Consider the following 27,707-nt stretch of genomic DNA (forward strand, 5'->3'; position numbering starts at 1 on the left):
AATGCTTACAAGCCCTTAACCAATAATGCAGTTCAAGAAATAGAGTTAAGAAAATATTTACTAAATAAACTAAAGTTAACTTCTTGGTGACAGGGGGCAGTATTTTCACGTCCGGATGAAATGCATGCCCAAATTCAACTGCCTGCTACTCATCCTCAGAAGATAAGATATGCATAGTATTAGTAGATTTGGATAGAAAACACTCTGTTTCTAAAACTGTTTGAATCATGTCTGTGAGTAGAACAGAACTTATTTAGCAGGCGAAACCCCGAGGACAAACCATTCAGATCTGTATTTTTCAGGTCACTCTCTTTTCAATGAGTTTTCATTGGGAATCCAGATTTCTAGGGGACCTTCTTGCAGTTCCTATCACCTCCACTGGATGTCACCAGTCATTAGAAAGTTGGAACTAGTGTTTTTCTGCATCAAACGCGCCAAATAAATGGACATTTTGGATATATATCGACGGAATTAATCGAACAAAAGGACCATTTGTGATGTTTATGGGACATATTGGAGTGCCAAAAAAAGAAGCTCGTCAAAGGTAAGGCATGAATTATATTTTTATTTCTGCGTTTTGTGGGGTTGCAGGGTTGAAATATGGTTAGCGTCCCACATATCCCAGAGAGGTTCCCAGAGAGGTTCAAAATAAATGTAATCAATTAAAAAGGAACACAATAAATGTACATAACATTAACGAGGCTATATACAAGAAAAAACGACATCGTTGTCAAAAGCAAACATAAAACTGAATCTAGGCTTCTTCCCCCCCAGGAAGAGAAATGCTGATGTGTCAGAAAAACCAGACTAGTACTTCAAAGATGCTTTAGACAGAGAGAGAGAGAGAGAGAGAGAGAGAGAGAGAGAGAGAGAGAGAGAGAGAGAGAGAGAGAGCGAGTACCAGGTGCTGGAATGTGTGCTTTAGGCAGGTTAGTAGAGAGATTATGCCACACAGTTCCTCTAAGACATTATGCTGCACATATGGTAAGAAAGAAAGACACTAACACCCACACACACACAGCACTATCCTCCAAATCTAACGGCTCCATACGAGTCCCTGTCATAAACACGTCGAGATGTCCTCTTTTCAAGGCACCAGGTCCAGAGACACACATTTCTGACATGCTTTGTCTCATGCAAAAGTCCACCAGGCCATGGTTCTCTAAACCAGAGTTAAGTAATATTGAGCCAGGGCTCATTGGTGAATGTTTAACACCAGTCTCTTGTGTGTCATGGCTTAGGACTGGGTTGTGGCCAGGCTATTTGGTGGCTCACAAAAAGAGTGAGATGGCTTTAAGTGGGCAACAACCAAGAGAAGATTGGAACCCTCTGCTTTAATCCAACTGTCTCTGGACCTGGTGCAAAACACAAGGGGATGATGCAAGACTTCTAACCTTCCAATTACTTTTCAGGATTCCAAGTCAAAGTTAGATAAAACATTTACGGAGAACAGAATCAAGCCAGGAAACATTGAAGTGATCATCAGCCTCCCCCCACTCCCTCCATCCCTGATGGAGGGAAAGAGAAGAGGTGTTTCATCTTTCAGATAGAATGTTAAAACTAGAGGCAGAGGAGGAGGATGAGAGAGAGGGAGAAGTCATAACACTGTCTCTGATTAGGGTTGGATTTGAAGGTGTTGCAAAGCAGCATGCAGTGTGTGTGTGTGTGTGTGTGTGTGTGTGTGTGTGTGTGTGTGTGTGTGTGTGTGTGTGTGTGTGTGTGTGTGTGTGTGTGTGTGTGTGTGTGTGTGTGTGTGTGTGTGTGTGTGTGTGTGTGTGTGTGTGTGTGTGTGTGTGTGTGTGTGTGTATGCGCGTGTGTGTGTATGCGCGTGTGTGTGTATGCGTGTGTGTATGCGTGTGTGTGTATGCGTGTGTGTCAATACAAAATCCCAAAATAACCAATTACTTTAGCCAACACAGTTACCTCTTGTTCCTTAAATCTCCTACCCCTTGTCTTATCCATGTTAATGTGACATATTCTTGCCAATTTATGCTGCCTTCCTAATACTGTCTGATCAGGTGAAGACTGGAAAAGAAAATGAATTCTCTCTAATTGCCGACAAGAAGAGATGACGATGTTAGCCTTGTGCGGAAGAGAAACACTAAAGGTTTTAGATGTGGTCTTAATAGAAGAGAGACGGTCTAAGAACAGAAGAAATGAACCAGACGGAGGCTGAGAGAAACGAGACGGAGAGAGGCAGAGACAACATAGAAAGAAGGTTAGGTAACCTTTGTGAGAAAGAAAAAAAGGGAGAGTGGAGAAAGAGAGAAAGTGAAGTGTGAAGAGTTGCTGTGTAGCGGCTCTGAAAGGTTGATTACTCTGTAAAGGGCTGTAGACAGCATAGAATCTCCACCTCTCAGTCAATCAACATCACAGCATGTGAAGAGATGGTATAAACCTCCAAAAAATGGATATGCAGCACTACTCAACAGCAGTACTTGATAAACAATGTCTCATTTTAACACTGTCATTCTGTGATCAATTCAGAAATATACTGAACAAAAATCTAAAACGCAACATGCAAGGATTTCAAAGATTTTCCAAGGTTTTACTGAGTTAGGGTTCATATAAGGAAATCAGTCAATTGAAATAAACTCATTAGGCCCTAATCTATGAATTTCCCATGAATGGGCAAGGGATGCTGCCATGGGTGGGCCTGGGAGGGCATAGGTCCACCCACTGGGGAGCCAGGCCCAGCCAATCAGAATTTGTTTTTCACCACAAAAGGGTTTTATTACAGACAGAAATTCTCAGCACCAACCCCACCCTTCCTCAGATGATCCCGCAGGTGAAGAAGCCGGATGTGGAGTTCCGGGGCTGGCATGATTACACGTGGTCTGCGGTTGTGAGACTGGTAGGACGTTCTGCCAAATAATCTAAAACGACGGAGGCAGCTTACGATAGAGAATTGAACATTCAATTCTCTGGCAACAGCTCTGGTGGACATTCCTGTAGTCAGCATGTCAATTGCACGCACCCTCAAAACTTGAGTTATCTGTGGCATTGTGTTGTGTGATAAAACTACAACTACACTTTAAAGTGGCCTTTTATTGTCCCCAGCACAAGGTGCACCTGTGTAATCACCATGCCGTTAAATCAGCTTCTTGATATGCCACACCTGTCAGATAGATGGATTATCTTGGCAAAGGAGAATTGCTTACTAACAGAGATGTAAATAAATGTGTGCACAAAACTTTTTTTTGCTTATGAAACATGGGACCAACATTTTCCAGGTTGAGGTTATATTTTTGTTCAGTGTAGGTGACAGCTGTATCAGTAACCAAGGTCATAATGTATGTCAGCTGTATCAATAACCAATGTGATCATTTCCAATGGTCTCAGCATCTGTCCGCTGTATCATTAACCAATGTGATCATTTCCCATGGTCTCAGCATCTGTCAGCTGTATCGATAACCAATGTGATCATTTCACATGGTCTCAGCATCTGTCAGCTGTATCGATAACCAATGTGATCATTTCCCATGGTCTCAGCATCTGTCAGCTGTATCGATAACCAATGTGATCATTTCCCATGGTCTCAGCATCTGTCAGCTGTATCGATAACCAATGTGATCATTTCCCATGGTCTCAGCATCTGTCAGCTGTATCAATAACCAATGTGATCATTTCCCATGGTCTCAGCATCTGTCAGCTGTATCGATAACCAATGTGATCATTTCCCATGGTCTCAGCATCTGTCAGCTGTATCAATAACCAATGTGATCATTTCCCATGGTCTCAGCATCTGTCATCTGTATCAATAACCAATGTGATCATTTCCCATGGTCTCAGCATCTGTCAGCTGTATCAATAACCAATGTTCCGACTCATTAAGAAATGAAAAGAGAACGACCAGCTCGGTCTTTCTCTTCAACGACTGTACATGAATAACTCACATGATGTCTTGAACATTTCTCGGTGTCTGTTCAGTATTGGTAGATAGAGTACACCACAGGAGGTTGGTGACACCTTAATTGGGGAGGATGCGCTCGTTGTAATGGCTGGAGTGGAATTAGTGGAACGATACGAAATACATCAGACATTCCATTCGCTTCTTTCCAGTCATTATCATGAGCCGTCCTCCCCTTAGCAGCCTCCACTGGTACATGTATTCCGAGACTACATATACAGTGCCTTGCGAAAGTATTCGGCCCCCTTGAACTTTGCGACCTTTTGCCACATTTCAGGCTTTAAACATACATTTTTGTGAAGAATCAACGACAAGTGGGACACAATCATGAAGTGGAACGACATTTATTAGATATTTCAAACTTTTTTAACAAATCAAAAACTGAAAAATTGGGCGTGCAAAATTATTCAGCCCCCTTAATACTTTGTAGCGCCACCTTTTGCTGCGATTACAGCTGTAAGTCGCTTGGGGTAACAGCTCGAGCTCAGTGAGGTTGGATGGAGAGCATTTGTGAACAGCAGTTTTCAGTTCTTTCCACAGATTCTCGATTGGATTCAGGTCTGGACTTTGACTTGGCCATTCTAACACCTGGATATGTTTATTTTTGAACCATTCCATTGTAGATTTTGCTTTATGTTTTGGATCATTGTCTCAGTCCCAGTCTCCGGTCTTTTGCAGACTCCATCACGTTTTCTTCCAGAATGGTCCTGTATTTGGCTCCATCCATCTTCCCATCAATTTTAACCATCTTCCCTGTCCCTGCTGAAGAAAAGCAGGCCCAAACCATGATGCTGCCACCACCATGTTTGACAGTGGGGATGGTGTGTTCAGGGTGATGCGCTGTGTTGCTTTTACGCCAAACATAACGTTTTGCATTGTTGCCAAAAAGTTCAATTTTGGTTTCATCTGACCAGAGCACCTTCTTCCACATGTTTGGTGTGTCTCCCAGGTGGCTTGTGGCAAACTTTAAACGACACTTTTTATGGATATCTTTAAGAAATGGCTTTCTTCTTGCCACTCTTCCATAAAGGCCAGATTTGTGCAATATACGACTGATTGTTGTCCTATGGATAGAGTGTCCCACCTCAGCTGTAGATCTCTGCAGTTCATCCGGAGTGATCATGGGCCTCTTGGCTGCATCTCTGATCAGTCTTCTCCTTGTATGAGCTGAAAGTTTAGAGGGACGGCCAGGTCTTGGTAGATTTGCAGTGGTCTGATACTCCTTCCATTTCAATATTATCGCTTGCACAGTGCTCCTTGGGATGTTTAAAGCTTGGGAAATCTTTTTGTATCCAAATTCGGCTTTAAACTTCTTCACAACAGTATCTCGGCCCTGCCTGGTGTGTTCCTTGTTCTTCATCATGCTCTCTGCGCTTTTAACGGACCTCTGAGACTATCACAGTGCAGGTGCATTTATACGGAGACTTGATTACACACAGGTGGATTGTATTTATCATCATTAGTCATTTAGGTCAACATTGGATCATTCAGAGATCCTCACTGAACTTCTGGAGAGAGTTTGCTGCACTGAAAGTAAAGGGGCTGAATAATTTTGCACGCCCAATTTTTCAGTTTTTGATTTGTTAAAAAAGTTTGAAATATCCAATAAATGTCGTTCCACTTCATGATTGTGTCCCACTTGTTGTTGATTCTTCACAAAAAAATACAGTTTTATATCTTTGTTTGAAGCCTGAAATGTGGCAAAAGGTCGCAAAGTTCAAGGGGGCTGAATACTTTCGCAAGGCACTGTAGCTTATCACATAAACCATTTCCTATTAGGGCTATTTGCGCATTTTGAGTTGCTGATGTCTTGTCTTATGCAAAGTAACAAATATCCTTACGGAGCCTTGCTGCATCTACCACACTAAGCAGTACATTTCATCACACACAGGCTACCACACTAAATCTTATTTATGACTTTGGGCACTTTGAAAATGTACCCCCTGGGTCACTCCATTACTCACGCTGTCTTAGAGCAGGTAAGCCACGCTGATACCCAGCTTGTTGTGAGCTACTGATGTGCTGCTTTGGTTTCAGTTCCTGGCTTAGCCATCTATATTAATAGGAGCTATGTAAATGATGATGATGTGTGAGCATTGTGTGTGTGTGTGTGTGTGTGTGTGTGTGTGTGTGTGTGTGTGTGTGTGTGTGTGTGTGTGTGTGTGTGTGTGTGTGTGTGTGTGTGTGTGTGTGTGTGTGTGTGTGTGTGTGTGTGTGTGTGTGTGTGTGTGTGTGTGTGTGTGTGTGTGTGTGTGTGTGTGTGTGTGTGTGTGTCACATAAATAGTGAGCAGCAGCTGCAGGGATGGTGATATGAGGCAAGACAATAGACATATCTTTACAACCTCTCTGTGTCATTGGTTTCAACAGACTCAACACTGCAGAGGGTTGACTCTGTAACAGGTGAGCATGTGACGTGTCAGTGGCTGTAGATGTGGCTGCTTTCATGTCTGTGTTCATTTCAATGAACCTTTTACTGCTGTGTGCTAAATCAGGGTCACACAGTGTAGTTTGAGACAAATGTATACACCTCACACACGTGATAATGATTTGATTTGATTGGATGGGCAGGTAAAAAGACCTCTACCATGTCAGATATAGAGTTGAAAAGTAATACATTTGGAGTTTGCATTCCAATATTACACATCACAGATGACTGAACAATAACAGCAGATTTTCAGCGGGTTTTTTGAAATAAATGTTTATTATGAAACATTTCACCCATGGGGCTACAAGGTCATTTGACTGCATGAAAGGGCCCTAAGGTCAGAATCAATACGTTGGGACATGGACTCTACAAGGTGTCGAAAGCATTCCACAGGGATCCTGCCCCATGTTGACTCCAGAGCTTCCCACAACTGTGTGAAGTTGGCTAGATGTCCTTTAGGTGGTGGACCATTCCTGATACACACGGGAAACTGTTGAGCATGAAGAACCCAGCAGCATTGCAGTTCTTGAGACACTCAAACCGGTGTGCCTGGCACCTACTACCATACCCCGTTCAAATACACTTAAATATTTTGTCTTGCCCATTCACCCTTTGAATGGCACACAAAAACAATCCATGTCTCAATTGTATCGAGGCTTAAAAATCCTTCTTTAATCTGTCCCCTCCCCTTCATCTACACCGATTGAGTGGATTTAACAAGTGACATCAATAAGGGATCATAGCTTTCACCTGGATTCAACTTGCCAGCCTATGTCATGGAAAGAGCAGGTGTTCCTAATGTTTTGTACACTGTGTAGATCGCTGTGTATAGAGAGAGAGAGAGAGAGAGAGAGAGAGAGAGAGAGAGAGAGAGAGAGAGAGAGAGAGAGAGAGAGAGAGAGAGATGGTGAGATCCAGGGGAGAAGATTGAATCTCAGCTCTGGGGAGACAGTTGATATCAGACTGGTATATCTGTGGTACATCTGTTATTTTTGCTGAGGGAGAGGGCAGCCAAGATGGAGATAAATACATTTTGGCCTGTACTGGGTCTGTCAGAATGACTCCCACCTCTACAGTCGGTTCTGATCAAATTACAACCTTTCCATCCTGATGGACCATTTCTGCCTACTAATATTGATAGACAGAAATACCTAGCGCAACCTTGATTGGAATACTTAGAGAAACCTTGATTGGAATACCTAGAGAAACCTTGATTGGAATACCTAGAGAAACCTTGATTGGAATACCTAGAGAAACCTTGATTGGAATACTTAGAGAAATCTTGATTGGAATAACTAGAGAAACCTTGATTGGAATACCTAGAGAAACCTTGATTGGAATACCTAGAGAAACCTTGATTGGAATACTTAGAGAAACCTTGATTGGAATACCTAGCGAAACGTTGATTGGAATACCTAGAGAAACCTTGATTGGAATACCTAGAGAAACCTTGATTGGAATACCTAGAGAAACCTTGATTGGAATACCTAGCAGAACCTTGATTGGAATACCTAGCACAACCTTGATTGGAATACCTAGCACAACCTTGATTGGAATACTTAGAGAAACCTTGATTGGAATACCTAGCGCAACCTTGATTGGAATACCTAGCGCAACCTTGATTGGAATACCTAGCGCAACCTTGATTGGAATACCTTGCGTAACCTTGATTGGAATACCTAGAGAAACATTGATTGGAATACCTAGAGAAACATTGATTGGAATACCTAGAGAAACATTGATTGGAATACTGTCATGTTTTGTCATTGATTGTCATGTCTTGTCCCTGTGCTTCCCCTTCTGTTCGTTTCCCTCTGCTGGTCTTGTTGGGTTCTTTCCCTCTTTCTATCCCTCTCTCTCCCCCTCCCTCTCTCACTCTCCCGCTCTCTCTTCTCTCTATCGTTCCGTTCCTGCTCCCAGCTGTTCCTATTCCCCTAATCATCATTTAGTCTTCCCACACCTGTTCCCGATCCTTTTCCCTGATTAGAGTCCCTATTTCTCTCCTTGTTTTCCGTTCCTGCCCTGTCGGATCCTTATCTATAATTCACCGTGCTGTGTCTATGTTTTGCCCTGTCGTGTCGTGTTTCCCTCAGATGCTGCGTGGTGAGCAGGTGTCTGAGTCTGCTAGGTTCAAGTGCCTTCCCGAGGCAACCTGCAGTTCTCGATCCAGTCTTCAGTCTGTTCTCGTCTTTACGAGTAGTATTATGCTTTTTGTTTTGTAAAGTATCTTACTGGATTAAAGACTCTGTTTTCGCCATGTCGCTTTTGGGTCCTCATTCACCTGCATGACAGAAGGATCCGACCAAGGAATGGACCCAGCGACTACAGACGTTCGTAACACTGCCGTCGAGATCCAAGGAGCCATGCTCGGCAGACACGAGCAGGAATTGTCTGCTGCTCGCCATGCCGTGGAGAACCTGGCCGCTCAGGTTTCCGACCTCTCTGGACAGTTCCAGAGTCTTCGTCTCGTGCCACCTGTTACTTCCTGGCCTGCCGAGTCTCCAGAACCTAGGGTTAATAACCCACCTTGCTACTCCGGGCAGCCCACTGAGTGCCGCTCCTTTCTCACCCAGTGTGAGATTGTGTTCTCTCTCCAACCCAACACATACTCTAGAGAGAGAGCTCGGGTTGCTTACGTCATTTCACTCCTTACTGGCCGGGCTCGAGTGTGGGGCACAGCTATCTGGGAGGCAAGGGCTGATTGCTCTAACAAATACCAGAACTTTAAAGAGGAGATGATTCGGGTTTTTGACCGTTCAGTTTTTGGTAGGGAGGCTTCTAGGGCCCTGGCTTCCCTATGCCAAGGTGATCGATCCATAACGGATTACTCTATTGAGTTTCGCACTCTTGCTGCCTCTAGTGAGTGGAACGAGCCGGCGCTGCTCGCTCGTTTTCTGGAGGGACTCCACGCAGTGGTTAAGGATGAGATTCTCTCCCGGGAGGTTCCTTCAGATGTGGACTCTTTGATTGCTCTCGCCATCCGCATAGAACGACGGGTAGATCTTCGTCACCGGGCTCGTGGAAGAGAGCTCGCATCAACGGTGTTTCCCTGCTCCGCATCGCAACCATCTCCCTCCTCTGGCTCAGAGACTGAGCCCATGCAGCTGGGAGGGATTCGCATCTCGACTAAGGAGAGGGAACGGAGGATCACCAACCGCCTGTGCCTCTATTGCGGATTTGATGGACATTTTGTCAATTCATGTCCAGTAAAGGCCAGAGCTCATCAGTAAGCGGAGGGCTACTGGTGAGCGCTACTACTCAGGTCTCTTCATCTAGATCATGTACTACTATGTCGGTCCATCTACGCTGGACCGGTTCGGGTGCTACATGCAGTGCCTTGATTGACTCTGGGGCTGAGGGTTGTTTCATGGACGAAGCATGGGCTCGGAAACATGACATTCCTTTCAGACAGTTAGACAAGCCTACGCCCATGTTTGCCTTAGATGGTAGTCATCTTCCCAGTATCAGATTTGAGACACTACCTTTAACTCTCACAGTATCTGGTAACCACAGTGAGACTATTTCTTTTTGATTTTTCGTTCACCTTTTACACCTGTTGTTTTGGGTCATCCCTGGCTAGTATGTCATAATCCTTCTATTAATTGGTCTAGTAATTCTATCCTATCCTGGAACGTTTCTTGTCATGTGAAGTGTTTAATGTCTGCCATCCCTCCCATTTCTTCTGTCCCCACTTCTCAGGAGGAACCTGGCGATTTGACAGGAGTGCCGGAGGAATATCATGATCTGCGCACGGTCTTCAGTCGGTCCCGAGCCAACTCCCTTCCTCCTCACCGGTCGTATGATTGTAGTATTGATCTCCTTCCGGGGACCACTCCTCCTCGGGGTAGACTATACTCTCTGTCGGCTCCCGAACGTAAGGCTCTCGAGGATTATTTATCTGTGTCTCTTGACGCCGGTACCATAGTGCCTTCTTCCTCTCCGGCCGGGGCGGGGTTCTTTTTGTTAAGAAGAAGGACGGTACTCTGCGCCCCTGCGTGGATTATCGAGGGCTGAATGACATAACGGTTAAGAATCGTTATCCGCTTCCCCTTATGTCATCAGCCTTCGAGATTCTGCAGGGAGCCAGGTGCTTTACTAAGTTGGACCTTCGTAACGCTTACCATCTCGTGCGCATCAGAGAGGGGGACGAGTGGAAAACGGCGTTTAACACTCCGTTAGGGCATTTTGAGTACCGGGTTCTGCCGTTTGGTCTCGCCAATGCGCCAGCTGTTTTTCAGGCATTAGTTAATGATGTTCTGAGAGACATGCTGAACATCTTTGTTTTTGTCTATCTTGACGATATCCTGATTTTTTCACCGTCACTCGAGATTCATGTTCAGCACGTTCGACGTGTTCTACAGCGCCTTTTAGAGAATTGTCTCTACGTAAAGGCTGAGAAGTGCTCTTTTCATGTCTCCTCCGTTACTTTTCTCGGTTCCGTTATTTCCGCTGAAGGCATTCAGATGGATTCCGCTAAGGTCCAAGCTGTCAGTGATTGGCCCGTTCCAAGGTCACGTGTCGAGTTGCAGCGCTTTTTAGGTTTCGCTAATTTTTATCGGCGTTTCATTCGTAATTTCGGTCAAGTTGCTGCCCCTCTCACAGCTCTTACTTCTGTCAAGACGTGTTTTAAGTGGTCCGGTTCCGCCCAGGGAGCTTTTGATCTTCTAAAAGAACGTTTTACGTCCGCTCCTATCCTCGTTACTCCTGACGTCACTAGACAATTCATTGTCGAGGTTGACGCTTCAGAGGTAGGCGTGGGAGCCATTCTATCCCAGCGCTTCCAGTCTGACGATAAGGTTCATCCTTGCGCTTATTTTTCTCATCGCCTGTCGCCATCTGAGCGCAACTATGATGTGGGTAACCGTGAACTGCTCGCCATCCGCTTAGCCCTAGGCGAATGGCGACAGTGGTTGGAGGGGGCGACCGTTCCTTTTGTCGTTTGGACAGACCATAAGAACCTTGAGTACATCCGTTCTGCCAAACGACTTAATGCCCGTCAAGCTCGTTGGGCGTTGTTTTTCGCTCGTTTCGAGTTTGTGATTTCTTACCGTCCGGGTAGCAAAAACACCAAGCCTGATGCCTTATCCCGTCTGTTTAGTTCTTCTGTGGCTTCTACTGATCCCGAGGGGATTCTTCCTTATGGGCGTGTTGTCGGGTTGACAGTCTGGGGAATTGAAAGACAGGTTAAGCAAGCACTCACGCACACTGCGTCGCCGCACGCTTGTCCTAGTAACCTCCTTTTCGTTCCTGTTTCCACTCGTCTGGCTGTTCTTCAGTGGGCTCACTCTGCCAAGTTAGCTGGTCATCCCGGTGTTCGAGGCACTCTTGCGTCTATTCGCCAGCGCTTTTGGTGGCCGACTCAGGAGCGTGACACGCGCCGTTTCGTGGCTGCTTGTTCGGACTGCGCGCAGACTAAGTCGGGTAACTCTCCTCCTGCCGGTCGTCTCAGACCGCTCCCCATTCCTTCTCGACCATGGTCTCACATCGCCCTAGACTTCATTACCGGTCTGCCTTTGTCTGCGGGGAAGACTGTGATTCTTACGGTTGTCGATAGGTTCTCTAAGGCGGCACATTTCATTCCCCTCGCTAAACTTCCTTCCGCTAAGGAGACGGCACAAATCATTATCGAGAATGTGTTCAGAATTCATGGCCTCCCGTTAGACGCCGTTTCAGATAGAGGCCCGCAATTCACGTCACAGTTTTGGAGGGAGTTCTGTCGTTTGATTGGTGCGTCCGTCAGTCTCTCTTCCGGGTTTCATCCCCAGTCTAACGGTCAAGCAGAGAGGGCCAATCAGACGATTGGTCGCATACTACGCAGCCTTTCTTTCAGAAACCCTGCGTCTTGGGCAGAACAGCTCCCCTGGGCAGAATACGCTCACAACTCGCTTCCTTCGTCTGCTACCGGGTTATCTCCGTTTCAGAGTAGTCTGGGTTACCAGCCTCCTCTATTCTCTTCCCAGCTTGCCGAGTCCAGCGTTCCCTCCGCTCAAGCGTTTGTCCAACGTTGTGAGCGCACCTGGAGGAGGGTGAGGTCTGCACTTTGCCGTTACAGGGCACAGACTGTGAGAGCCGCCAATAAACGCAGGATTAAGAGTCCAAGGTATTGTTGCGGCCAGAGAGTGTGGCTTTCCACTCGCAACCTTCCTCTTACGACAGCTTCTCGTAAGTTGACTCCGCGGTTCATTGGTCCGTTCCGTGTCTCCCAGGTCGTCAATCCTGTCGCTGTGCGACTGCTTCTTCCGCGACATCTTCGTCGCGTCCATCCTGTCTTCCATGTCTCCTGTGTCAAGCCCTTTCTTCGCACCCCCGTTCGTCTTCCCTCCCCCTCCCGTCCTTGTCGAGAGCGCACCTATTTACAAGGTACATAAGATCATGGACATGCGTTCTCGGGGACGGGGTCACCAATACTTAGTGGATTGGGAGGGTTACGGTCCTGAGGAGAGGAGTTGGGTTCCGTCTCGGGACGTGCTGGACCGTTCACTCATTGATGATTTCCTCCGTTGCCGCCAGGATTCCTCCTCAAGTGCGCCAGGAGGCGCTCGGTGAGTGGGGGGGTACTGTCATGTTTTGTCATTGATTGTCATGTCTTGTCCCTGTGCTTCCCCTTCTGTTCGTTTCCCTCTGCTGGTCTTGTTGGGTTCTTTCCCTCTTTCTATCCCTCTCTCTCCCCCTCCCTCTCTCACTCTCCCGCTCTCTCTTCTCTCTATCGTTCCGTTCCTGCTCCCAGCTGTTCCTATTCCCCTAATCATCATTTAGTCTTCCCACACCTGTTCCCGATCCTTTTCCCTGATTAGAGTCCCTATTTCTCTCCTTGTTTTCCGTTCCTGCCCTGTCGGATCCTTATCTATAATTCACCGTGCTGTGTCTATGTTTTGCCCTGTCGTGTCGTGTTTCCCTCAGATGCTGCGTGGTGAGCAGGTGTCTGAGTCTGCTAGGTTCAAGTGCCTTCCCGAGGCAACCTGCAGTTCTCGATCCAGTCTTCAGTCTGTTCTCGTCTTTACGAGTAGTATTATGCTTTTTGTTTTGTAAAGTATCTTACTGGATTAAAGACTCTGTTTTCGCCAAGTCGCTTTTGGGTCCTCATTCACCTGCATGACAAATACCTAGAGAAACCTTGATTGGAATACCTAGAGAAACCTTGATTGGAATACCTAGCGCAACCTTGATTGGAATACCTAGCGTAACCTTGATTGGAATAACTAGCGCAACCTTGATTGGAATACCTAGAGAAACCTTTATTGGAATACCTAGAGAAACCTTGATTGGAATACCTAGCGCAACCTTGATTGGAATACCTAGCGCAACCTTGATTGGAATACCTAGAGAAACCTTGATTGGAATACCTAGCGCAACCTTGATTGGAATACCTAGCGCAACCTTGATTGGAATACCTAGAGAAACCTTGATTGGAATACCTAGCGCAACCTTGATTGGAATAGGGAATAGTCCACGTCATCGGCCCCCGGGGAGCAGTTGCTGTTGTGGTTTTACTGCCTTGCTCAAGGGCAGAACGACAGATTCTTCCACCTTGCCTGCTCGGGGATTCAAACCAGCGACATTCTGGCTCCTGGCCCAATTCTCTTAACCGCTAGGCTACCTGCCGCCTGCTGGTGTGCTAGCTGGTGTGCAAGCTGGTGTGTGTGTGTGTGTGTGTGTGTGTGTGTGTGTGTGTGTGTGTGTGTGTGTGTGTGTGTGTGTGTGTGTGTGTGTGTGTGTGTGTGTGTGTGTGTGTGTGTGTGTGTGTGTGTGTGTGTGTGTGTGTGTGTGTGTGTGTGTGTGTGTAATCATCGCAACAGAGGGAGCAGGGGCAACAAATGACCCATCAGCCAATAACAAGCTCAGCAGGGAAGTTTCTTTCAAATCAGGCTTCCCACACGACTGCCCCCAGTCTCCGTCTGTCTTAGACCAGACACACCACAGGGCACAGGTCTCACATTAACATCTGAAGAATAACTATGAACTGAGAAATTATTTAAATCTCCAATAGTCTGTCTGTTTTGTCCTGTAATTCTCTCTCTTCTCCCTCCCCCTCTATTCCTCACCCTATACCCCTATCTCCCTTCCCCTCTATTCCTCACCCTATACCCCTGTCTCCCTTCCCCTCTATTCCTCTCCCTATACCCGTCTCCCTTCCCCTCTATTCCTCACCCTATACCCCTTCCCCTCTATTCCTCTCCCTATCTCCCTTTCCCTCTATTCCTCTCCCTATACCCCTGTCTCCCTTCCCCTCTATTCCTCTCCCAATACCCCTATAACCCTTCCCCTCTATTCCTCTCCTTATACCCCTCTCCCTTCCCCTCTATTCCTCTCCCTATACCGCTATCTCCCTCCCCCTCTATTCCTCTCCCTATACCCCTTCCCCTCTATTCCTCTCCCTATCTCCCTTTCCCTCTATTCCTCTCCCTATACCCCTATACCCCTTCCCCTCTATTCCTCTCCCTATACCCCTTCCCCTCTATTCCTCTCCCAATACCCCTATAACCCTTCCCTCTATTCCTCTCCCTATACCCCTGTCTCCCTTCCCCTATATTCCTCTCCCTATACCCCTATACCCCTTCCCTCTATTCCTCTCCCTATACCCCTATACCCCTTCCCCTCTATTCCTCTCCCTATACCCCTATACCCCTTCCCCTCTATTCCTCTCCCTATACCCCTGTCTCCCTTCCCCTCTATTCCTCTCCCTACACCCCTTCCCCTCTATTCCTCTCCCTATACCCCTTCCCTCTATTCCTCTCCCTATACCCCTTCCCCTCTATTCCTCTACCTACACCCCTTCCCCTCTATTCCTCTCCCTACACCCCTTCCCTCTATTCCTCTCACTACACCCCTTCCCCTCTATTCCTCTCCCTAAACCCCTTCCCCTCTATTCCTCTCCCTACACCCCTTCCCCTCTATTCCTCTCCCTACACCCCTTCCCCTCTATTCCTCTCCCTATACCCCTTCCCCTCTATTCCTCTCCCTATACCGCTTCCCCTCTATTCCTCTCCCTACACCCCTTCCCCTCTATTCCTCTCCCTACACCCCTTCCCCTCTATTCCTCTCCCTACACCCCTTCCCCTCTATTCCTCTCCCGTGCCCTGTGTTGTGGGCCTGGCTTTTGTGCTGCATTAAAGTGTACATTTCCCTGTGGAACTCTCTGCTCTCTGCGCCTGATTCCTCCTCACACACCTAGTCCGGCGTGACACACTGTGGCTCTCTTGAACCTAATATTGTGGTACAGTTAAAAAAACACACTAACACAAATTTAAAAAATTGTGTGGGTGCAAACCAGGTCAAGCTAGTGACAGTCTCCAATCTCCCGACAGTCTTGCCAAGGTCCCTCTTCAAATTCATCCATTCAAACTAACAGAGCTCTGAAGGCCACTCACGTCTTTACAGATGACTCAACTCTCAACATATGTATTCTTTTCTCCAAGGTTGGAGGTCAGAGAGATGAGAGAAAGAGAGACAAGGGAAAGAGAGAGAGATGAGAGAAAGAGAGACAAGGGAGAGAGAGAGAGATGAGAGAAAGAGACCAGGGAAATAGAGAGAGAGATGAGAGAAAGAGACCAGGGAAATAGAGAGAGATGAGAGAAAGAGACCAGGGAAATAGAGAGAGATGAGAGAAAGAGACCAGGGAAATAGAGAGAGATGAGAGAAAGAGACCAGGGAGAGATGAGAGAAAGAGACCAGGGAAATAGAGAGAGATGAGAGAAAGAGACCAGGGAAATAGAGAGAGATGAGAGAAAGAGACCAGGGAAATAGAGAGAGATGAGAGAAAGAGACCAGGGAAATAGAGAGAGATGAGAGAAAGAGACCAGGGAAATAGAGAGAGATGAGAGAAAGAGACCAGGGAAATAGAGAGAGATGAGAGAAAGAGACCAGGGAAATAGAGAGAGATGAGAGAAAGAGACCAGGGGAAATGAGAGAAAGAGAGAAATGATGAGAGAAAGAGACCAGGGAAATGAGAGAAAGAGACCAGGGAGAGAGATGAGAGAAAGAGACCAGGGAAATAGAGAGAGATGAGAGAAAGAGACCAGGAAATAGAGAGAGATGAGAGAAGAGACCAGGAGAGAATGAGAGAAAGAGACCAGGGAAATAGAGAGAGATGAGAGAAAGAGACCAGGGAAATAGAGAGAGATGAGAGAAAGAGACCAGGGAAATAGAGAGAGATGAGAGAAAGAGACCAGGGAAATAGAGAAGATGAGAGAAAGAGAGAAATAGAGAGAGATGAGAGAAAGAGACCAGGGAAATAGAGAGAGATGAGAGAAAGAGAGAGAGAGAGATGAGAGAAAGAGACCAGGGAAATAGAGAGAGATGAGAGAAAGAGACCAGGGAAATAGAGAGAGATGAGAGAAAGAGACCAGGGAAATAGAGAGAGATGAGAGAAAGAGACCAGGGAAATAGAGAGAGATGAGAGAAAGAGACCAGGGAAATAGAGAGAGATGAGAGAAAGAGAAGAAGGAAAGAGAGCGATGGAGGGATGGTCATGCAGAGTGGATTGCTTGTAAAAACAGAACAGATGAAAGACGGTGGATTTTTGTGGCCCTGTCGAAACCCACCCCTTGAGCTCCAGCTTCCCGTCACGGCTATGGTGTTGTGAACATGCTAACACAAAGAAAACATATGTATTACATACTCTACAAAGCACATACTATTGCAGAATGTACATGAATTATCGTGTAGGATGGAGAAAGACTTTCTGTTGACTGACCAAAATGAAACATCCAAATGTACCATGACCCAGATGCATTCAAATCAAATCCATGTATATAGCCCTTCGTACATCAGCTGATATCTCAAAGTGCTGTACCGAAACACAGCCTAAAAACCCCAAACGGCAAGCAATGCAGGTGTAGAAGCATTTAGAGTGTAATAGTTACAGATGATAAGAAAATGTCCAAAGTGAAAACTAATTTGAATAAAACAAGTCGATGGTTGCCCTGGGGATAGCTCCCCCGCAGGTGTAAAGTAATAAGCAATAGAATTCTAGTGTAATAAACTAGGTGGTTTGTTCCTCACTAAGTGCATTCGGTCCTACTTTCCGAAATGCTTTCAACCTCTCATGGCACTATGCGCTGCACTCTCTGCTGGTTACTCCCACACACTTGGCCATGCGCAAGTGTACACACACACACACACACACACACACACACACACACACACACACACACACACACACACACACACACACACACACACACACACACACACACACACACACACACACACACACACACACACACACACACACAATCTGCCAACCATGGCCTTTATTCTCTGCACTTCAATCACTGTGGTTACCATTGATTAACATGTATATGCCTGCATTGTGACGTGTGTGAACGCGTGTGTGCGTGTGCGCGTGTGCGCACGCGTGTGTGTGTGCGCGCCACTACGTATAGAATAGCTGAACAGGTGTACTCTCTCAACCTGCTCCAGGTGGACCTGCACCAAACCCCACCACGTCTCTCTCAACACACATGCCTCTGAAGCATGAAACAGCACCTGCTTGAAATGTAAATGCTGCCACGAACTATACTCCAGTATGTGGGCGAATCTCCATGTTGAGGATGTAGATGGGCATAATATGCATGGGAGAGATAAGCAGGTTGGGATCCACCAAATTCAAATGGGAACGGTTGATTATCATACTGTAATCTGCAGCACGGACAGATAGGAAACAAACAGAAATGTGATAGTGATGTATTGTCTATGAATGAGAAGGAGGAGGGAGTTTACAGTGAAAAGGAAAAAAAGATACAAGTACCAGTCAAAAGTTTGGACACACCTACTCATTCAAGACTTTTCCTTTATTCTGTCTATTTTCCACATTGGAGAATAAATGTGAAGACATCAGAACTACGAAATGACTTGTATGGAATCACGTAGTAACCAAAAACTATGAAACAAATCAAAACATATTTGAGATTTGAGATTCTTCGAAGCAGCTACACTTTTTCTTGATGGCAGCTTTGCACACACTTGGCATTCTCTCAACCAGCTTCATGAGGTAGTCACCTGGAAGGCCTTGTTAAAAGTTAATTTGTGGAATATCTTTCCTTCTTAATGCGTTTGAGCCAATCAGTTGTGTTGTGACAAGGTAGGGGTGGTATACAGAAGATAGCCCTATTTGGTAACAGACCAATTCCATTATATGGCAAGAACAGCTCAAATAAGCAAAGTGAAACGACAGTCCATCATTACTTTAAGACATGAAGGTCAGTCAATCTGGAAAATGTCAAGAACTTTAAGTTTCAAGAGCAGTCGCAAAAACAATCAAGCGCTGTGATGAAACTGGCTCTCATGAGGACCGCCACAGGAAAGGAAGACCCAGAGTTACCTCTGCTGCAGAGGAGAAGTTCATTAGAGCTACCAGCCTCAGAAATTGCAGCCCAAATAAATGCCTCACAGAGTTCAAGTAATAGACACATCACAACATCCAACGGTTCAGAGGAGACTGCATGAATCAGGCCTCCATGGTCGAATTGCTGCAAAGAAACCAATACTAAAGGACACCAATAAGAAGAGGAGACTTGCTTAGGCCAAGAAACACGAGCAATGGACATTAGACCGGTGGAAATCTGTCCTTTCGTCTGACGAGTCCAAATTGGAGGTTTTTGGTTCCAACCGCCGTGTCTTTGTGAGACGCAGAGTAGATGAATGGATTATCTCTGCAAGTGTGGTTCCCACCATGAAGCATAGAAAAGGAGGTGTGATGGTGTGGGGGTGCTTTTCTGGTCTGTGATTTATTTAGAATTCAAGGCACACTTTAACCAGCCTCTGCTACCACAGCATTCTGCAGCGATATGCCATCTCATCTGCTTTGTGCTTAGTGGGACTATCATTTGTTTTTCAACAGGACAATGACCCAACACATCTCCAGGCTGTGTAAGGACTACTTGACCAAGAAGGATGCATCAGATGACCTGGCCTCCACAATCACCCGACCTACATGACTCCATATGTGTTATTTCATAGTTTTGATGTCTTCACTATTATTCTACAATGTAGAAAAAAATTCAGCAAAAAAAACTACCTTGAATGAGTAGGTGTGTCCAAACATTTAACTGGTACTGTACCGCAACACAAAACATGTCAACCGTTTAACTGGTACTGTACCGCAACACAAAACATGTCAACCGTTTACATTTTAAGGAAAAATACAAACGTATACGAATTCATTTCATAGTAATACTGAGCTCTACGGAACAAGTTTACACATTAATAAACGAGTGCTACGCATTTGTGGTGAATGTGATGCTTTCCCCTTTATATAACCTGGTGGAATGCGCTGCATAAGTAGCCAACCATTATTACGGTCTTCATCAACGCCAGCCGAATTGAGAGTAAGTGACCTGCGCTGTTGATCCGATTAAGTCAAAGTATGTGAGAGTAATCACACTGTCTCTGCTTTCTCGGGCCCTGCGTATCTCCTGTACGAGAACCAGCTGCAGTTCCACAAGTGGAGACAGACGGCTCTGCAGCGACACGACAGAGCTTCTCTTTGATGACTACACACCATTTGAGGCAATTTAACAGCCCACGTCTCTTTAAACCCCCCCTGTCGCGAAGACTTCTTGCCCTTTAAGGTTCATCAAAGGACTAACATAGCTGTGGAGAAGACTGAGGGGGTGAAAAGATTACGGCTGAAATGGCCTCCAGATCACAGTCTCATTAGAGAAGCAGCCTGCGACGGCGGTGAGATGACACCATTTTGTGTCCTGACAGATCTGTTCCAACATTTTGGAAAATAATTACCTGTGATCTGCATCTACACACTCCATTCATCATCATCATAATCATCAGATCCAACTCTGACCTCACAATGGGCTCGATTTCAAAACGGTAGAATAGAAAAACAAGACAGAGCCATCATAACGTTCTTCTACACAACTAATGGTACCAGCTCGTCACACGTCACCTCACATCACACAGGGTGGAAAGAAACAGAGGGAGAAAGAGGCCGCGGCACTTAGATGAGGCAGAAATGGAGGAAGGAGGAAGGGATTGAATAGGATGGACGGCAAAGGGAGACATGGAAGGAGACGGTAAGAGGGACGACATAGAGGTCAATGGAAGGGAAATAAAGGACGTGAAGAGAATGGAGGGATGACTATGGAACTTTGCCAAGACCCAAACGGCGTTCCATAGATGACGCAGGTTAGACAATGCCAGATATATAGAGGTGGGAAAGATTGAGAAAAGGAGAACCTTTATGCAGTGATAAAGATCTGTCCCGCAGACGGGACTTGACACCGGACCAAGTCTTACCTTGATGTTGTCAAAGGAGGCCTTGTTAGTGACATCGTAGAGCAAGAGGAGAGCTGGGGAGAGATCACAGACACAGAGCATATCAACAGGCAATCTACGGACGGCGTCCACTAGAATCACTATCATAAGACTTGACAGGAAGTAAATATCAAACAAAGGAAAACATCCATTTGTGGACTTTAAAACCTTTTAAATTGATCATACATATTTGGCGCAATGTCATGAAATTAGAACGGAATATAGAATAGTGCAGAACCTGATTGTCCATCTGCGGTTGGAAATTCTGAATATGTAAATCAGCTGAGCCAGAATGATCATGTTTCAACCACAGTGAACAAAGCCCACTGATGGCCTGTACCACAGTGATATATCATCATTCATCAATACATAACATTCATAATGTCATTTCAACCTCTGAAGTCAATACACAATAGTGACATGACAGCCTTTACATAAGCAACTATAGTATGCATTGGTTGAAGCTCAATCTTAAATTCATATCTAAGCCACTATGGCACCAATGTCGATGAAAATTCACAAATGAACTTGATTGGAGGTACACAACACACTCTTCGCCTCAGGGTGGTTAGCATTAGGGACGTTAGAAATGTCAAACATAGCTCAAATTCTAGACGTTGGATTAAAATGAGGCTACAGCATCAATAAGGGGACCATTAGACTTAGATCCATTTAGACTAAATACGTTTGTATGTGCAACAGTTTTGATTAAATTCACAGTTTTACCGCTCACGTGCACATTTCTGTCCAATAAAAACCAATGATATGCCACCTTTTTGTAGCATTTCTGTCCAATAAAAACCAATGATATGCCACCTTTTTGTAGCATTTCTGTCCAATAAAAACCAATGATATGCCACCTTTTTGTAGCATTTCTGTCAATGCTAACAACTTTTCAGCCGAATCTTAGACCGCATATGGCTGAAATCATCTGCGTAAACTGCTGACCGGGAAACTTGTGTGTAATCAGAGCACAAACAAATGAGATAGTGGACGTCCTTGGCTGCTATTATAGCCAGACTTTGGGAACTTTGGGAAAACTGCCATGCTGCTAATTTATAATACATGCACACACCAGAACAGACGTGTCGCTGTTAGAAGATCCAGAGCAAATTCTAGCGCTAAACTTATGCATTAATTATGCAATTTTCTTCTTGTATTTATGATTCAACTTTGTGCTGACTGATCAACACAGTGTCAAGTTACTTTTTAGCGTGTTCCAGAAGTCGCCATCCACAAGTAGAAAGAAGCAGGCGTGCGGGTTGCACACAAAGCACCTAGGTAAGACAACGTCATTGCTTGCTTGCGGGACGTGTGCGCAGTCAAAAGAAAAAACACCACGCTTGCTAACCTGGTTAGCTATGTTGTAAAACCAACGGTTAGACAAAAACACATCTTAACGAGCAAGAGACATAAAACGTTCAATGCACTGAGTGAATGAACAAAGACATTATGGAACAAGCGTGTTCCGACTTCACCAGACTGTCCATTTAAATAGTGCCAAGTTAATGTGTCTACAGAATAACCGTGTCTGAAGTGTAACGGTTTGTGTCACCACCCCTTTGGGTTCGTTGAGCATCGTTGAATGGCAAGAGACAGACAGTACTAGTTTCCACCTCTTTTATTTGATTTAACCTTTATTTAAACATTGAGGTTAAAAATCTATTTTACAAGAGAGCCCTGTATATATTACAATAAAGACCAGAATAATAAAACATACACATATGTGTGTGAAACAATATAATTCAGCATACAATAACAAAATAAACATATTTAATAAAAGCAAATCACATTCAACTACATAGAGTTCCTCAATCAATAATTTAAAACTGCCTGAGTGGCACCAGCACACGTAACTGCACTGAACTCTGCAGATTGTTGCACAAATTAGGGAAGGGGGGGGGGACTACGCAGATTTTCCCAAATTGTGGAAGGGTGTGTAATGGAACAGCAATATTTAGACTTAGGGATGACACCCGTTCGATAAAATACGGAACGGTTCCATATTTCACTGAAAGAATAACGTTTTGTTTTCGAGATGATAGTTTCCGGATTTGACCATATTAATGACCTAAGGCTCGTATTTCTGTGTGTTTATTATGTTATAATTAAGTCTATGATTTGATATTTGATGGAGTAGTCTGACTGAGGGGTGGTAGGCAGCAGCAGGCTCGTAAGCATTCATTCAAACAGCACTTTCCTCTCTTAGCAATGCTTGAATCACAGCGCTGTTTATGACTTCAAGCCGATCAACTCCCGAAATTAGGCTGGCAATACTATAGGGCCTATAAGAACATCCAATAGTCAAAGGTTAATGAAATACAAATGGTATAGAGAGAAATAGTCCTATAATTCCTATAATAACTACTATAATAACTGCCTTTTTTAAACCAAATTGAACATGTTTCATTATTTATTTGAGACTAAATTGATTTTATTTATGTATTATATTAAGTTAAAATAAAAGTGTTCTTTCAGTATTGTTGTAATTGTCCTTATTACAAATATATATATATTTTTTTTAAATCAGCCGATTAATTCGTATCGGATTTTTTTGATATAATCGGTATCAGTATTGAAAAATCATAATCGTCAACCTCCAATCTCAACATCAGCTGTGTGGAGGAAACTGTATGAATCAGACCTTCATGGTCGAATTGCTACAAAGAAATCACTACTAAAGGACGCCAATAAGAAGAAGAGACTTGCTTTGGCCAAGAAACACAAGCAATGGACATTAAATCGGTAGAAATCTGTCTTTTTTCAACAGGACAATAACCCAACACACCTCCAGGTTGTGTAAGGGCTATTTGACCAATAAGGAGAGTGATGGAGTGCTGCATCAGATAACCTGGTCCCCACAATCACCTGACCTCAACCCAATTCAGATGGTTTGGGATGAGTTGGACTGCAGAGTGATGGAAAAGCAGCCAACAAGTGCTCAGCATATGTGGGAACTCCTTCAAGACTGTTGGAAAAGCATTCCTCATGAAGCTGGTTGGGAGAATGCCAAGAGGGTGCAAAGCTGTGTTTTTCATAGTTATGATATCTTTACTATTATTCTACAATGTAGAAAATAATAAAAACAAAGAAACCCTTAGATGAGTAGGTGTGTCAAAACTTTTGACCTCACATAAGGGTTTACAAGAAATTGCTCCACACAGACTTAGCTAGACTCTCCTCTCCTCAAAACAATTAGGAATGAATGTTTCCATCCATCCAACCTCCCCCCCCCTCAACCCGCTACACATCTCCCTATGGCATTTCACGCCCAATTTATTTATGGTTTAATTAATTTATTCTGTTTTAGTTTTGGGGGGAGGGGAGGGGGAACAATTACATGAAGGGTGCATAATTAGCTTATGGCTGGGGAGAAGGAAGCCGTAGCCTGCTCCATTTCGCTCACTGATAACACAGCCATGGCTTTTTACACACCACCAGTGGAGTGGGGGGGGGGGGGGTTCTGTCTACTGGGATAAAGCAGCCTTGAACAGAACAGACAAGAACAGTACAGACCAACAAACTAGAACAGAAAGGAACAGTCCACAACAGAACAGACCAAAGCAGAACAGACCAAAACAGACCAGACCATGTCTGAATGCAGCACGTCTTTATCAGCCTCTAACAGATGAGGGAGGGAAGGAGAAAATTTTAAAATCCTCTCCTCTCCCTCCCCCTCTCCAATCAAATTAACTCTCCTGAAACAGTGGGATGAAGAGGGGAAGGTTCCGGTGGAGGTTCAAGGGAACTAAAGTTTGGTAAACTGTTGCTCCCAGGTGTTCCTAGTCAAATCCAATCAAAGTGTATTGGTCACATACACCTATTTATCAGATGTTATTGCAGGTGTAGTGAAATGCTTGTGTTCCTAGCTCCAACAGGGCAGTAGTATCTAACAGTTCACAGCAATACACACATCTAAAAGGAAAATCATGGAATAGAGAAGTATATAAATATTAGGATGAGCAACGTCGGAGTGGCATTGACTAAAATACAGTAGAATAGAATACGGTATATACAGTTGAAGTCGGAAGATTATACACCTTATACATTTAAACTCAGTTTTTCACAATTCCTGACATTAAATCTTAGTAAAATTACACTGTCTTAGGTCAGTTAGGATCACCACTTTATTTTAAGAATGTGAAATGTCAGAATAATAGTAGAGAGAATGATTTATTTCAGCTTTTATTTCCTTCATCACATTCCCAGTGGGTCAGAAGTTTACATACACTCAATTAGTATTTGGTAGCATTGCCTTTAAATTGTTTAACTTGGGTCAAACATTTCGGGTAGCCTTCCACAAGCTTCCCACAATAAGTTGGGTGAATTTTGGCCCATTCCTCCTGACAGAGCTGGTGTAACTGAGTCAGGTTTAGTGGCCTCTGTGCTAGTACACACTTTTTCAGTTCTGTCAACAAATTTCTATGGGATTGAGGTCAGGGCTTTGTGATGGCCACTCCAATACCATGACTTTATTGTCCTGAAGCCATTTTTCCACAACTTTGGAAGTATGCCTGGGGTCATTGTCCATTTGGAAGACTCGTTTGCGACCAAGATTTAACTTCCTGACTGATGTCTTGAGATGTTGCTTCAATATATTCACATAATTTTCCTACCTCATAATGCCATCTATTTTGTGAAGTGCACCAGTCCCTCCAGCAGCAAAGCACCCCCACAACATGATGCTGCCATCCCCGCGCTTTACGGTTGGGACGGTGTTCATCGGCTTGCAAGCCTCCCCCTTTTTCCTCCAAACATAATGATGGTCATTATGGCCAAACAGTTCTAGTTTTGTTTCATCAGACCAGAGGACATTTCTCCAAAAAGTACGATCTTTGTCCCCATGTGCAGTTCAAAACCGTAGTCTGGCTTTTTTACGGTGGTTTTGGAGCAGTGGCTTCTTCCTTGCTGAGCAGCCTTTCAGGTTATGTGGATATAGGACTCGCTTTACTGTGGATATAGATACTTTTGTACCGGTTTCCTAAAGCATCTTCACAAGGTCCTTTCCTGTTGTTCTGGGATTGATTTGCACTTTACGCACCAAAGTACGTTCATCTATAGGAATGCGTCTCCTTCCTGAGCGGGATGGCGGCTGCTTGGTCCCATGGTGTTTATACTTGCGTGCTATTGTTTGTACAGATGAACATGGTACCTTCAGGCATTTGGAAATCGCTCCCAAGGATGAACCAGACTTGTGGAGGTCTACCATTATTGGCTGATTTCTTTTGATTTTCCCATGATGTCAAGCAGAGGCACTGAGTTTGAAGGTAGACCTTGAAATACATCCACAGGTACACCTCCAATTGACTCAAATTATGTCAATTAGCCTATCAGAAGCTTCTAAAGCCATGACATAATTTTCAGAATTTTTCCAAGCTGTTTCAAGGCACAGTCAACTTAGTGTATGTAAACTTCTGACCCACTGGAATTGTGATACAGTGAATTATAAGTGAAATAATCTGTCTGTAAACAAATGTTGGAAAAATGACTTGTGTCATTGTCACGCCCTGATCTGTTTCACTGTTTCTGTTATTGTCTCCACCCCCTCCAGGTGTCGCTTATTTTCCCCACTGTATTTATCCCTGTGTTTCCTGTCTCTCTGTCCCAGTTCATCTTGTATGTTAGTCAAGTCAACCAGCGTGTTTGTCTCGTACTCCTTCAGCTTTTCTCTTTTTGATAGTCTTCACGGTTTTGACCCCTGCCTGACTCTGGACTACGTTCCTGCCCGCCTGATCATCCTGCCTGCCCTGACCTTGAATCTGCCTGCCCTTCGGTACCTTTTGGACTCTGAACTGGTTTTGACCCTTTTCCCTCTACACGACCACTCTCTCGCCTACCCCGTTTGGATTAATACATATTGTAAGGCTCCAACCATCTGCCTCCTGTGTCTGCATCTGGGTCTCGCCTTGTGTCATGACAGTCATGCACAATGTAGATGTCCTAACCGACTTGCCAAAACTATAGTTTGTTAACAAGGAATTTGTGGAGTGGTTGAAGAATGAGTTTCAATGACTTTAACCCAAGTGTATGTAAACTTCCAACTTCAGCTGCACATATACATGATTAAATTGACCAGTATGTCCATGTCTATGTACTGTATATAGGGCAGCAGCCTCTAAAGCTTGATCTAAATATGTTTAAGTCATGGGAATTTCTATAAGGGAGGAATGGTGTCTCAAGATACATTAAGGAAATGTCCAACAGTGACAGGTCGGGGTTCAAACAGTAATAATTTGCACAACACACACAGATAATCTAACATACCCACATACAACAATGTATTATCATTAAATTATCGAAAGGAAATAAATCTTCTGACAAGCATCCTGTAGTCAACCCAGTGTAAAATTCCAGCCATTGAGCCAGGCCTGTCCATTGTGAATAGATGGACGCTTTGCACTTGATACTGACAGCTGTATGCCCATTTTCTGTTGCCTAAAGAGAGACTAGGGCGGTGTGACAGTCATTAAAGGGTGTGTGAGTGGACGCCAGGATCCAGAAGAGACCCAGTGAAACAGGCAGAGAATGCTGCCGTCTGACTGTCTGTGTATCTGTCTGTGCGTGCGTTGAGTGTACGTGCCTGCTTGCCTGTGTCTGGAACTCTGAGAAGTGCCAAGTCATCACCACCCACATGCACGCACCCACATCGACAGGTAATCATCAGCATAATTCATAATGGAAACGAAACAATCCTTTTTCCCATTCTGATAACCACTACGAATTCTTTGGATTAGTAATCAAATCTTAATCCCAATTCTACCAACATCTTTCAATATTTCAGTTTTCAGCTTGCTTGAAATAACAAGCAAAAATGTATTGATAAGTTTTGATTCATTCATTGTCAGACTAAGATCAAATTTAGAAAGAATAACATGCATTAGAAATTAGCACCTTAAATTACAAGGGATATCACTTCAATATGTATACAGATGTAGGACCTTAATTTGAACCAGTTTGCTACAGCAGGAAAATAATCTTGCAGAAACAGGAAATGTAAATTAATATGTGGATTTTAATTAATTGACATTTTTGTAGAGGTTAATACATTATCTAATATATTATCCGTAAGGGAAAATCTAGTCTGAAATTTGAACGTTGA

At 44.4% G+C, this 27,707-nt stretch overlaps 1 protein-coding gene across 1 annotated transcript in view; it reads right to left on the reverse strand.

Annotated features, from left to right (window-relative positions):
• Positions 1–27,707, reverse strand: part of LOC124048219 (ras-related protein Rab-26-like) — a 210,179-nt gene that overhangs the window by 62,765 nt on the left and 119,707 nt on the right. Inside the window, exon 5 of the mRNA XM_046368775.1 lies at positions 20,591–20,643. Coding sequence (XP_046224731.1) covers positions 20,591–20,643 — 53 coding nt within the window. The remainder of the gene's footprint in view (positions 1–20,590; positions 20,644–27,707) is intronic.

Source organism: Oncorhynchus gorbuscha, linkage group LG11, assembly GCF_021184085.1.
Source record: "Oncorhynchus gorbuscha isolate QuinsamMale2020 ecotype Even-year linkage group LG11, OgorEven_v1.0, whole genome shotgun sequence".
Lineage (NCBI taxonomy): Eukaryota > Metazoa > Chordata > Actinopteri > Salmoniformes > Salmonidae > Oncorhynchus > Oncorhynchus gorbuscha.